This window comes from Mauremys reevesii, linkage group 6 (genome assembly GCF_016161935.1).
Source record: "Mauremys reevesii isolate NIE-2019 linkage group 6, ASM1616193v1, whole genome shotgun sequence".
Classification (NCBI taxonomy): Eukaryota; Metazoa; Chordata; order Testudines; family Geoemydidae; genus Mauremys; species Mauremys reevesii.
Genome location: NC_052628.1, coordinates 41620292 through 41634169, shown reverse-complemented (window position 1 = coordinate 41634169; position 13878 = coordinate 41620292). Strand labels below are relative to the sequence as shown.

Below are 13878 nucleotides of genomic sequence, written 5' to 3'. Positions count from 1 at the left end.
TGCAAGGCCTTCTTGTTTATCTCCTTAGCATTCTATTCCAAATATTTGTATTTCTTCTTTCCAGTAAGTTGGTTCTTCTGGAGGATCAAATCGAGGAGTACCTCCTTGTAGTTCAAAACTCTGCACGGATACACCTTGAAGACTTTTCAAGTACATGTCTGCCACAAGAACAAGTGCACACTCATTTGTTATTGCACTGGCAGATTTAACTGGAACGAAGTTAAAACACTGTGGCATCTCCTTATGTCTAGTACAGATGGGTGGAAAAAACTGTATATGGGCTAACATTCATCTGCACACAGGCTCTTCACCTGGGGCTCTCTCCTAGAGTAAGGTCTGCACCAGCACAGAACTTCATTCAGCAAAGCCTGCATCTCAAGTTATCCTTTATCACCATAGAGTCTTCCCATAGTTACTACACAAGCACAGTTCAAAGTCATTATACAGCAAGCCAGTTCAAAAATTTTTGCTCTTTTTAAAAATATATATTTATTCAAAGAGGAATAGGTTTAATAAAACACTCCACATGGTTTCAGCATTGAAATATTAAGTTTCACATTTTACACATGTAAATATATTACAAATTCACTTTTCATCAAAGTTCAGCTAACGTTGCAGCATTTTCCCATTATCTTGGTCTTTCAGGCCATTTAATCATCACCATCCACGGTAATCAAAAAATCAACTTTTTTGGTAATCCTGAAAAATTAATTTTAGAGTGTAAGTATTTCATTTGTATCACTACTGAAATGAAATAACGGGCCCAACCCCCCAAAGTTATTTAGGGTATGCTTGAACACCAAACGCTGTGAACAGGCTAGCTTATCAGAGCTAGCTTGAATCCAGCTAGCACAGGTACCAGTAGCAGTGAAGACAGCACCGGCGTCAGTATAGGCTCATGAGCTGAGTATATACCCAGCCTCTGTACTCAGCTCTTGAGCCCACACTGCTCCCTACACTAGCTGGATTCAGGCTAGCTTGGATAAACATGCACCGCTTTTGCTTGTAGCTATACCCTAACTACTCTTTAGGCCCTGTCTAGTCTTGGAGCAGGCTCATAGAAGAGCAGCTATAATAGTGCATGAAAAAAAAGTTGTCCAGAATGTTTCTCTCATGTTTACATGAAACATGCAATCCAAAATTAAGCTATATATGTATAGAAAGCCGTTTGGTACTCCTAAAAAGTTTCCAAGCCATCTTTGTGCAAGGCTGTGTGACATGAAACATGTTAGACACCACCTTTTTTCCTTCCTTTTGCTATAGAAAGTTACAGGTTTAAAATAGAATTAAGCTTAGGAGAAAAAAAAGGAGGCAAGTGTCAGTGGGGTGGGTGGTGGTATTGTAATAAAGATAGTAAGTTTTTCTAGTTTCTCAGTAACTGCAACACGTTGGTACAGTGGAGTGAAATGAAAACCCTTTCAATGTCTGCTTAGGGGTTTTACTAGACTTTTATTTTAGGGTCTGCCCCCGAGACTGGCAGGATAGCAGCACTACTCCATTCCTCTTTCCTGAGGTCCACTTACACTATAAATGTGACCTACTAAAACATGGCTGTCTCCTAGCATCCTATAAAGAAGCTGAGGCTTTTTGTTTAAAAATGGTTTGGTCCCATCCACGCTACAAGTCACTGACAACCATGCTCACCAACTTATTTAATGCCAAACTGCACAAGGAGTTTTAGACAAACATTTTCCCTACCACTGCTCTGAAGAATTTACAATTCATTAGTTGCATCTGTAGTATAGAATAGGCCAAGATATTAGACTGCTTTCCTACCCTTTGTTAAAACTCAGAGAAAAGCCACAAAAGAACTTAGATCTTGCCTACACTATCACTTAAGGTAAGTCTACACTGCAGTAAAAACCCACGGCTGGCCTATGTCAGCGGACTAAGGCTTGTGGGACCAAGGCTGCAGGGCTATAAAATTGCAGTAAAGATATTATTTTCCCTATGCAGGACAAATGGGAATGTGCTTAAATCTACCATATCCAGAACATCAGAGGCTTGACTCAAAATGACTAAAAGGTGCACAATTTAAGAAAAATACAAAGTCTGGAGACACAGGGACAAGGTCCACAGATTCTCAGCCAGGAAAAGAAAACAACACACAAAACGAAGTGGTGGAGGCCATATCATCCTTTAGGGTCTTGGCTCAAAACATCAGGTACTATATAATGCTTTGCTTGTACAGCTCCAGAGGACACTGCTGCCCAGAAGATTCTCAAAGCTGAGGATCTCTGAGCAGGTACATTTTACACATGAAAATATGTAGAGGCCAGTAGTGGGATGAAGTTTGGCTATAAAATTAATAATGTGCAGACCAGAGAAGTAAACATTTAATGTACATCAGAGTCCTAAAATGCTCAGAATTTCCAATGAATTCAATCAAATGTCTCAATTAAAATTTAAGTAATTCCCTTTATATAAGGATCTAAGAGAACATCTCAAACAGGTGATAGTCATAGGATAAAATGTATTAAATACTGTAATAGTTTTGGATATTGACAGAACTTGTGATATAGAAGCTTTTCTACACTTTAGAATCTACATGGAATATAAGATATTTCTTTTAACAAGGTACACCTCTTGTAAAAAGAATACTACAAGTCACCAAGGGGCTTAGGTTGGTGTTATGGGCTCAGATTTGGCTAATTTAGAGAACAATATTTCATTTGGTAAGATAGAGGACTATATATAGGTCATATTTCCTTAAACACTGGAACGGTATCATATACTTACCATGCATCTTCAATTTAAAATTAAAAATATAAAAATGCAAAGATTTAGAAGAAAAATTACCTTGATCTATTCCTTCTGTTCTCTTCCTTTTTAAATTTAAAAGTGAATTTTGTTGTTCTTTTAAGGCTTCTGCAGGACAGTTTGGTCTTGGCAATTGACTTCCTGGTGTTGGCCCTGGTCGATTACTAAAATACTTCTGTTTCAATGCCTTAAAGATAAGAAGGGGAGAAAGCTGGTCAAGTTAATAGTGTGCACAAAATTGATCTGAAGCTATATTCTGTCCTTTTCTTAAACTCCTTGCTTATAACTTATGACATTTCTGGGGGTTCTAAGATTGCAGTTCTAAGACTGGAGTTGTACTCAAGAGCAGCTACAAAACCCAAGATTTCAGATTCTCTCAGTGACTTCCATATAGTTTGCTCAATTTACAAAATTGAGATAATTTGTCTAATCATCATCTGTATTACAGTAGGTGCCTAGAGTCCCCAACCAAGATCCTGGCCCCACTGTGGCAGATGCTGTACATTTACACTAAGACAGTTACAGCTCTGAAGAGCTTACACAGTGTAAATACTCATGCTGAAATAAATCAGTTAGTCTCTAAGGTGCCACAAGTACTCCTGTTCTTTTTGCGGATACAGACTAACACGGCTGCTACTCTGAAACCAGTCTAAATACTGTAGACAAAACAGAAAAGGAAAGGGGCAGAGATTGACTTTTCCAAGGTAATCAGTGACACCTCTGGCAGAACCAGGAATTGAAACCAGATTTCTGGAACACCATCCTTATGTTGATTTACAAAGTAAGTTGGGTTCTGTTCTACTCTGCCCTAATTGCTCTGGATTCTGCAATGCCAAAAGAAAGAAAGGCTTGTTACTGAGTACACAGAGGACCTGAACACATAGGAAGTAGATATGTAAAACTGACACTTATTTTATGTAAGTTAAATTATATCCTCCTCACCCCTTCACTTTAAAGCAGATTTCAGTTCCACAGCTTCTATAAACCACAGTTCAGGAAATAAATAAATAAAGCAAACAAGCAGCTGGAACTGCCAGGAAATGCTTTTGCTTATTCTAATTATAGTGTTCAGTCTCTGCTAAGTCAAGCCACATCGGGAAGAACCCAGTTTAAAGCAAAAAACTTGCAATTTTAAAAGTGTGTATAAATAGGGCCGTCTGTCACGGAAGTCATGGATTCCGTGACTTCCTGCGACCTTTGTGACTTCTGCAGTGGCCAGTGTGGCTGACCCCAAGGCCGCCACAAGCAGCTGGCCCTGGGACCAGCGGCTCAGGCAGCTCTAGGGACAACCCCACCAGCCGCTGCTCGAGCAGCTCTGCGGCCAGCCACACCAGCCACTGCTCAAGTTGCCACAGTCCTGGGGCCAGCCACACCGGTCACTGCTCTGGCAGCCCCAGGACCACCTGAGCAGCAGTCCTGGGGTTGCCAGAAGCAGCTGTAACTGTGTGGCTCCTGGCAAGAATCAATCAGGGAGTATTTATGGTACATTTCTACCCGGATATAACGTGACCCGATAGAATATGAATTAGAATACAACACAGTAAAGCACTGCTCTGGGGTGGTGGCAGGGCTGCGCACTCTGGCAGATCAAAGCAAGTTCAATATAATGCTGTTTCACCTATAACACAGTAAGATTTTTTGGCTCCCGAGGACAGCGTTATATCGGGGTAGTGGTGTATAAGTCATAGACAGGTCACTGGCTGTGATTTTGCTTTTTGCCTGTGACCTGTCCATGACTTACTAAAAATACCCATGTTTAAATCATAGCCTTAGTTATAAATGGTCCTCCTGCTACAGTATTTTAATTCATATTTTGCAGCTTGATCCTTGAATATCAGCCTATGAAAAAGGACTTTGTAAGTAGGCTCTAGTATAGCATTCTATTTTACTAGAAACCGAATGCATACTAAAGCGAATATCTGATAAAGAGACAGATAATGCTACGAAAGTGTTGTTGAAAAGTCTACCTAAGGCAGTTAAACTCATCTCCTGTCCTGCCCCAAAAATGTAATTTTCCTTGAGTGGTAAGGGAAATTGCAGTGATCAGGTGATGGGACACCTTTGTTCTTTGCAGCAGTGTTCCCTCTGGCATGCAACAGTGGGAGAGGGAGAAGAAATAGGTATAACACTACATTTTGGGTTTATCACGTGAATTGTTGTTATTCCACCCCGCTCCCAATATACTCAGAACAGGAGCTGACTGACAAATAGCAAGAGCTTTCTTGCAAAAGTATAAAAAAAGTATGAGGAAATTTGTCTCACTTACCCAGAATTCTAGGTAGGGGGATGGGTCCATAAATTCAGTAGTGATGGGTTCTTCAATCGGATATTTTAACTGGCTGGGCTGACCCTCCAGATAACTCCCCCCACTGAAAAGCCCCTCTGAAAAGTTGCTTCCAAAGCTACTACCATGAATAAAATACTCATTCACATATTAACAATAGCAGAAAATCTGCCCAACAACTCAGAACCGTCCAATCTGGAAACACACAAACTGGGACAACCCTGAGGGTCATCAATTAATTTTAAGAGCATGGTTATCCATCCACTCTTCCCTAAAGAGGGATCAAGCGCACAATTGACCAATCATCTTCCAGAAGAAGTAGATAAAATACAGGGTTGGGATGAATTTATGAACCCATATGCCCTACCCAGAAAGAAAATTTGTCTTACTTATCTGGAAATTTTCATTCTCATTTCAGGGGATGGATCATAAATTCAGCAGTGCTGGGATTTTTGTAGCAGTAGTCCTGCCCTTGCTATCAATTGTTGAGTGGGCTAAGAGAAGGCTACAGCTCACAGAACTCCTGTCAAAGTCTGCTTCATCTGACCAAAGTCTATCAGTCTTCTAGAATTTAGTAAACATATGCAGGGAACCATCAGACCATGAAGCTGCATTATCTTATTGGCTTTAATCTTGAATGGGGGAGATTACATCTTAGTTTTACATGCCTTGCAAAATCTTCCCCCATTCCCTTCAAAATATATATACTTTGCTGTGGAGGATCTCAAAAGCTTTCTGCTCCCTAACCCTGTATTAGAATGAACAAAGCTGGGAGACCTTGTTCTCTAAGTATAGATGCTGATCCTGCTGTGTATCTCAACAGGCACCAGGAATAAATTTTTCTATTACTGTATATCGGGGTCGGCAACCTTTCAGAAGTGATGTGCCAAGTCTTCATTTATTCACTCTAAGGTTTTGCGTGCCAGTAATACATTTTAACGTTTTTAGAAGGTCTCTTTCTATAAGTCTTTAATATATAACTAAACTATTATTGTATGTAAAGTAAACAAGGTTTTTAAAAGTGTTTAAGAAGCTTCATTTAAAATTAAGTTAAAATGCAGAGCCCCCCCAGACTGGTGGCCAGGACCTGGGCCGTGTGAATGCCACTGAAAATCAGCTCGCGTGCTGCCTTCGGCACACGTGACATATACAGCAGGGGTGTAGGCTCCCTATCAAGAATTGGCTGAAAACTCTCTGGACTTGAGTAGGATTGAGAACACATCACTGGAATTTACTAGTTTGTGGGTAGGGGGTTATGTCTGTTGATTTTTAAAGTGACCTCTCAATAATCAGGCTGCCAGCTTCATGGGTGGATTGTAATGTTGATGGAGGGGTCACAAACATCTCCATGATGTCTGAAAACCAGGGAAGTTTGGGTCAGTGTGGTGCAATCAGAATTACAGTCTGTTGTCTCTGTTAGATGCTGCATGTTACAGGAAAAAGAGGGAATGCATACAGCAGAGCTGTAGGCCATACCTAGGAGGTCATTGATTTCCCCTGGCCCAACAATCTCATTTCCTGGCATAGGAGTTTTTGGCATTGGAGCTTCCATGTTAATTTCCCAAAGATCTGGGCTATGGGTTTGAACACCTGTGATGGAGGCATGATTAAGACACAACTTCCCCTGCTCCAAGCTTTTGCAGCTGAGCCAATCACTGGCATTCAGCTGCCCTTTCATATGCCTGGTTCAAAGTGAATGTTTTCCTCAGTCTGGCCGAAGAAAGATGTGGCTTCTGCTTGTAGCAGGCTCAACCAGGTGCCCCATCTGTTTACATATGCTATGGCAGTCATGCTGACTATGAATACAAGTATGTGTCTTGAGTTTAAGGTGGGGAGGAATGCCTGAAGGACTAGGTGAATCACTTGCAATTCCAAAACAGTTTATGGTGTAGTGAGATTCCGTCAGGGACCCTGACTTTGTACCATGTGTTGAGATGTGTCAGCTCCATACCCTTCCAAGCTGGCATCCATCATTATTGCATCTCTGTGGTTCTGCCAAGCAGAATGCAGTCTATGAATCTTGTTGTAATTGCCATCTGAGGGTCCTTTTACTGTGGAGAGAAGTCTTCCAGTGAGCTGAAATTGTGAATTTAAGCAGGGAAACTGAGTAGGCAGTACTGCAGGCACCAGAGATGAAATTTTGCCATAACAGTAGGTATATGCATGAAATGAACATGCCTAGAAATCTTCATAGTGTAGTGTTGACTGTGAAGGATCTTGTATGTTTTCTCCAAAATCTGTACTTGCCCCTTTTCGGGGAGGAAGGTCCTGTGAAGTGTAGTGTTCAGCCAAAATCCCAGGTGTTCCATTGTCTGGGTAGGGACAAGCTGGCTTTTCTCCATATTGATTATAAATTCATGTTTCTGCAGGGTGTGCTCTGGTCATTTGGGTGTACTTGAGAGAATTCTGTAGGAAGGAGGCTCTTTATCAGAATGCCATTGAGAAAATGATACAGATACTGTTCAGAGATGCCCCCAGTATCTGTGACTACTCTGGGGGCAGTGGCAGTGCCAAAAATGGGTGTTGTACAGCATGTGCAAACCTCAGGTACCATCTGTGTAAGGATGGAAACATGAAGATATGGTTCCATGAGGTTGACAAAGATTAGGAAATCCCTGCTGTGGTAGCTACCATGACAGACAGGAGCAGTGTCCATTTTGAACTTGTGGAAGTGGATCACCTTGTTGAGTCTTTAAATCCAGGATAGCTCTGTCCTCCATGATTGCCTCACAAATCGGGAACAGTATGGACTATTAGCCCCAATACTGATCCTGGTCTAGGACAGGCTCAATCATCCTGATATGGAGAAGGCTGTCAATTTGCCTGAGCATAGCCTTCCTCTTGGATGGGCTGGGTAGCCGGGGAGGAGAGGGTCTTTTAGAAATCCATGGCATAACGTTTGGAAAAAGATGTGTGTCAACCATTTGTCCATGGGGGTGGCAGCAAACCAGGTGGGAACAAAAAAACCTCAAACAACCAGGCTCCCACCCCCACCCTCATGGAGGGAGAATGTCACTGATTGCTCTTAGAGACATTCCTGGAGAATAAGTCACCTCTGCATTTAATAGGACTGGTATTCTCCCATCTATTCTTAGAGAATCTGTCATATCTCCTCCCATTATCTATATGAAGCTCCATAACCCCAAAAGGGATGCCTAAAATGGTTTAAAATTTGTACTGTGCTTTAGATCTCCCTTTTTATATTGCCTTGCCCCCAAGTACAGCTTTGCTACCAAAAACCTGTCTTGAGGAAATATCCACCTTCCACACCCACAGTCATAGAAGACTTCTTGACACTATGCTAGAGTCCTCTATCTGGTGGAGGACCTGAAAGCATCAAGTGAGGTGTCAAAATAGAGCAGATGTTACGGAAATTCTTTAAGGATGATCCCAACTCCTTGGCCCTTTTCACCTTTTTTGGAATGTCAGAGAGCATGGACTCAGAAGAACGAAGTACTGCTCTGGCAAAAGAACCCTGACCATTGTCAATTGTATTCTGTGTGCTGTTGAGAATTCCTCAGTCTCTCTTCAGAGAGCTGATGCCACCCTTCTGTCAGTGAAAACTTTGCGGGGTGGGGAGGAGAAGAGGGCATGGACTTTTAAGTCACATACTCTATCTTCACTAGGTTTATCATCCCATCTTAAACAGGGTGGCCAGGAAGGGATTGCAAGGATCAGTTTTAGAGCCAATTGGAAAGCATTTTTAGCAACTCCACACAAAAAGAGTAGACACACTCAGGAAAAAAGAAGCGGGAAGGAGGGGGAGAAAAAAAAAATCAGGTTTTGGACAGCCTACAAAAGCCTTCACCTCTTAGCCTGCTGCATCTTTGGAGGCAGAGAAAATTCTGGAGGGGCTCTTTTTACACTTTAGGGCCAGAAGGGACCATTGTGATCATCTAGTCTGGCTTCCTGTACAGCACAGGCCATAGAACTTGCCCCAAATAATTCCTAGAGCAGGTCTTTTAGAAAAGCATCCAATCTTGATTTGATAATTGTCAGTAATGGACAATCCACCACAACCCTTGGTAAAAACTGTTGTGTTCCAATGGTTAATTACTCTCACTCTTAAAAATTTCCAGCCTGAATTTGTCTAGCTTCAACTTCCAGCCATTGGATGGTGTTCCACCTTTCTCTTCTAGATTGAATAGCCCATTATTAAATATTTCTTCCCCATATAGCTACTTATACCTAATCAAGTCACCAATTACCTAATCAAGTCACCTCTTACCTTCTCTTTGTTAAGAAAAATAGATTGAGCTCCTTGAGTCTATTACTGTAAGGCAGTGGTTCTCAACCAGGGGTCCAAGGCCCCCAGGGGGGCTGCAAGCAGGTTTCAGGGGGACCACCAAGCAGGGCCAACATTAAACTCACTAGGGCCCAGGGCAGAAAGCTGAAGCCCCTGCCACATGGGGTTGAAGCCCAGGCCCTGCCACCTGAGGCTGAAGCTGAAGCCTGAGCAATGTAGCTTTGTGGCAAATCCTGTGGCATGAGATCGCAGGCAATTGCCCTGTTGCTAACCCTGGCTTTTATGGGTTTTCTGCATATAAACCCATTATTGTGACAGAGGTGGGCTGTGGAGTTTTTAATAGAACGTTGGGGGGGAGCAGGGGCTTCAGAAAGAAAAAGGTTGAGAACCTCTGCTACAATTCATGTTTTCTAATCTCGTCTCTAAACCCTCTCCAATTCATCAACATTTTTCTCAAATTGTGGGCACCGTAACTGTACATAGTATTCCAGCAAAGGTCACACCAGTGCCAAATACAGAAGTAAAATAACCTCTCTACTTCTACTCCTCATTCCCATTTATGTATCCCAGAATCACATTAGCTCTTTTGGCCATGGTGTCACATTGGGAGCTTATATTCATCTGTTTATCCACCACAAACCCCAAATCTTTGAGTCACTACTTCCCAGTGAAAGCAGTTACCTGGAGAATCAGCCCAGCCAATCAAAACATCCGACTCTGCCTCATATAGCACAGAGGCTGAAGAACCCATCAGTACTGAATATATGGATCCATCCCCCGCAAAATGACAAAGAAAAGCTGTCAGAGTCTTTCAGCAACAGATTTGATATGAAAATTCTGGGATAAGGCTCCCACTATAAAACCAAGGAGGGTCAAGAGTTTCAACAGAAATGAGAAAATGAGAAAAATGGAATTTTAATCTGAATTTATGATTTCAACATTTATAAAATAAGGGATGGAAGGTCCTGTATGAAGACATGTAAAGGTCAAAGTTCACCAGGCAGCTGAACAGTGTACTGATACCACAGAGTACCAAGTAGACCCATACTGTGTCACTGTTTCTTTGTACTCCCTCATCTCTCTGTATCTATCATCTCGTCTTATACTTAGACTGTGCATTTGGGGCAGGAGCCATGTTTATGTTCTGCGTACAGTGCCCACCACAATAGGGTCCTGGCCAATGACTAGGGTTCCTAGGAGATATGGTAGTGGTAATGCAAATAGTGTTGCAAAGGTAGGATGTAATTAAAGTGTCAAAAAAGCTTAGGAGCCACAAATCTTTCATCTTCATAACTTCAACCTAGATCTGTAGGGGGAGATTTTCAAAGACACAAGTGGCAGACAGACATCTAACTTCTAACTGCCATTTATGCCTTTGAAAGTCTCTTCCATAGCATGAGAAGATTTTGTAGTAGTTCTATCCTCAGAGCAAGATGGGGTTCTGGTCCATTCCAGGGGCTCCTATGTGCTATAATAAAAATGTCATCTTATTTATTTGATCTCAAACCTCAATTCTCACTCCTTGTATCCAAGAGATATTGAACTGATGTTAACAAGAGGTGTTAAAATATACACAACCTATAACATACAATACAAACATTCTACCATACCTGTGTAGCTGTGACCCTAGTACAAGGATTAAATATGAATAGACCTTGGAGAAGATCTAGCAAGTCATCACCAGCTGCACTGAAGATATGTTGAAGCGGCATTCCAGGGAAACTTTTGAATGTTACATAATCTGGAAGACTAGACATGCCCTATGAAAACAAAATGAGAATCAGATTTTAAAACAAATAAAGAAAAGCTTAGACCCCAGCTGAAGGAATTGCCATGGCGAAGCTTATGGATCAGAAGTAACAGTCAACTTTTAAAGCATGCTGTCAATCTGAAATTGAGTCAGTTTAATAAAAACTATTACAGTAGTTTTAGGTAACCAACTTATCAATGTTGTGGTTTTACAATCACACTCCCCTTTCTAAAGCATGTTTTCCTACTATGCAGTGTAAAGACCTCCACAAAGTGGGAAAGTAAATGACTATAGAATGGAAACAAAAATGATTATCCCTAAGAGGGTCAAATGCACTAACAAAATTGGAAAAAAAAATTCCCCTCTAGTCTCATTTTTGTAATCCTAGGAGTGATTTGCAGTAAAAGCACACACAAGATTTTCAGACAAAAGCATTTTAAATTGGCCTCTCTAACATGCAAGTCATTTGCATCAACAATGTGGGAGACTATGCTCTGCATAAGTAATACTCTGCAACTGCTTCTGCAGCAGGAAACTGAACAACTTTTGAAAAAAAGAATTGAGCCCAATAGATTAATACCTGTTCAAGTTGCAATAGTGCATATCTTACTGTTGCTTTCATCCAGTTTGTAAGTCACCTCTCTTCTTCCCCCAATATCATACAAAGTTATATTGATAGACTTAAAATAGCCAAATGATGCTAAATATTTCTAGCAACACTATACTGCAATAAGTTTTAACCAAGCACACCACAGCATGTTAAAGTGGCAGTAAACATGATGAATGAATGAATTATATCTTTCTTGTATAGTCTATAAGAAGGGAATTAAGGTTCTTAATTTTGAAGAGTTACAAGATTTGTGAATTAATTTCAGAATATATCCTCTCTTTTGGCCAAGTATCCTACAAACAAGAATTTCTTCAAGGTTAAAGTTTTCATTAAGCACCAAGAATATGATAAAATATTGCAAGATTCTTTAAACACTTCCTTTTGAATTATGGTATGACAGCATACAACTGTTCTGAATCAAAATGAATTTGCAAATGCCTACAAACTATGTGGCTATATCAAACAAGATGAAACAAAAAAGCATTAAATTATCACTCCTCTGTGTAACATGGCTATCACCACATGATGAAAGTCTATCATGGGAAGTTCTATTTTCACTCTTAAGTTACCATATGCTATTATATTAGCAGGTATCTGATCCAAGTAACAGCTTTGGAAACCCTGATTATCTGTCCTCTGCACTTTGTTTTGTAAATTCTGCTAACAGTCTTTTTGAAGTAATTTCGAAATATTTTGGTACAACAACTTTAAATTTAATTCAAACAGTTGACAGTAAAATTATTATATATATAAATAAAAAGAGAATGTTGAGATAGGTTTGTTAACTAAAGGACTTACAGGCCACTGTTCTTCTGTTGGAGTCCCCAGCGTTTCAAATATTTTTGTCAGCTGATCAAGATCAGAGTCTCCTGGCAAAAAAGGAACCTGTAAGAAGGCAAATGCAACAGCCATTCTGATTTAAAGGTTCAATCAACATCTGAACCTGGACTCCCAGGGAACAACTTTGATTTTTCCCTTTGGGAAAAGTATTCTACTGTTATAGTGACATGGCTTTGCATACCAACTATCTGTAGATGGGCATTGCTGGAATGCTTGGGGCTTCACCATAATGTCTAAATAGGTTTCAAATGCCATTTACATTTAGGCATGACATCATTAACCTCATCACTAGATTTTCCATTATGAAGCTAAACAACCATTAGCTAAGTGAGATAATACAAAGGTATGCCTCTTTCTAACCTACTAGAAATCTTAAACATACCATGTAAAGTAACCTACATCTGTATAGTTGCATGTTTTAAATTTGTCCTCAATAACTTTGATCGTTCCAATGCCCACAACTAGTGAAGAAAGAGGAAGATTGATATTGGAGACCATCTAGGTTTTGTATTCATAACTTCAGAATGAATTCAGTGTTGACAATACTAGGAATTAAATGATCTCCACTTAAGCAAAAATAATGGGGTACTGATTCACTGGGTTAGAAATTGCCTAACCAGTGCTTGTCAAGTTTAAACTACATTGGAAGTAGGAGGAGGAAATTGGCCTAATTCAGTCTGCCATGTACTTACAATACACAAAGGCAGAAGATAGAGTTCTGGGACAGAAGTTGAAGAATAAGGTGACTATTAATGTGTTAAGCGTGAAGAATTAGATAATATTAAACAGTGAGGGTAACTAAAATCAAAACTGAAAAGCCAGTGTAACATTCATAAAAAAAAAAAATCAAGGCAAAGGAGACACCCAATGTTTTTGTGAAATTTAGTTTATATTTTCTTCTCAATGTTATCTGTTTAACAGATATTTTGGATAAAAGTCTCTTAAAATTGTCTAAAACTAGACAGAGTAATAGCAAGTATGCTGTAGTGCACTATCCTGCATTGCAGGATTGGATTAGATTGTCCAATAGGACCCTACCCTTTCCATCATTAACCCTCTTAATATCAGTTCTCTCTAGCTTATCCTACTTTAAAGAGAGTTTAGCTTTTTGAACAGAAGTGGAAAGAATTTTACTCTCTTCCTCTACCTTTTTCCTTAAGGAACTCTATTGTAAGGGGCCCACTTAAAGGGGTTAGTAACTAGTGAAAAAAAGGATGCAAGGAAGAACTATGAGCCATACTCAAAATCTGAGAACCGCCACATTAAAGGTTAGACAGATGTTGACATTAAACTTTGTTCTACCGATCCATGGTTAGTAGGGGAAGGACAACACATGGAAAGTTAGTACATACTTTTAACATTGTTAGACATTGTACTTCAGTGCATAT

At 40.2% G+C, this 13878-nt stretch overlaps 1 protein-coding gene across 2 annotated transcripts in view; it reads right to left on the bottom strand.

Moving 5' to 3' along the window:
• Positions 1-463: 463 nt before the first annotated feature.
• CDK7 (cyclin dependent kinase 7) overlaps positions 464-13878 on the bottom strand; it is a 32947-nt gene continuing 19532 nt past the window's right edge. For both annotated transcript variants that reach the window (XM_039543741.1, XM_039543742.1), the window contains 4 exons: positions 12449-12535; positions 10901-11050; positions 2800-2947; positions 464-699 (listed from right to left, as the gene is read on the bottom strand). In XM_039543741.1, the coding sequence (XP_039399675.1) occupies positions 674-699; positions 2800-2947; positions 10901-11050; positions 12449-12535 (411 nt within the window). In that variant the 3' untranslated portion in view covers positions 464-673. The remainder of the gene's footprint in view (positions 700-2799; positions 2948-10900; positions 11051-12448; positions 12536-13878) is intronic.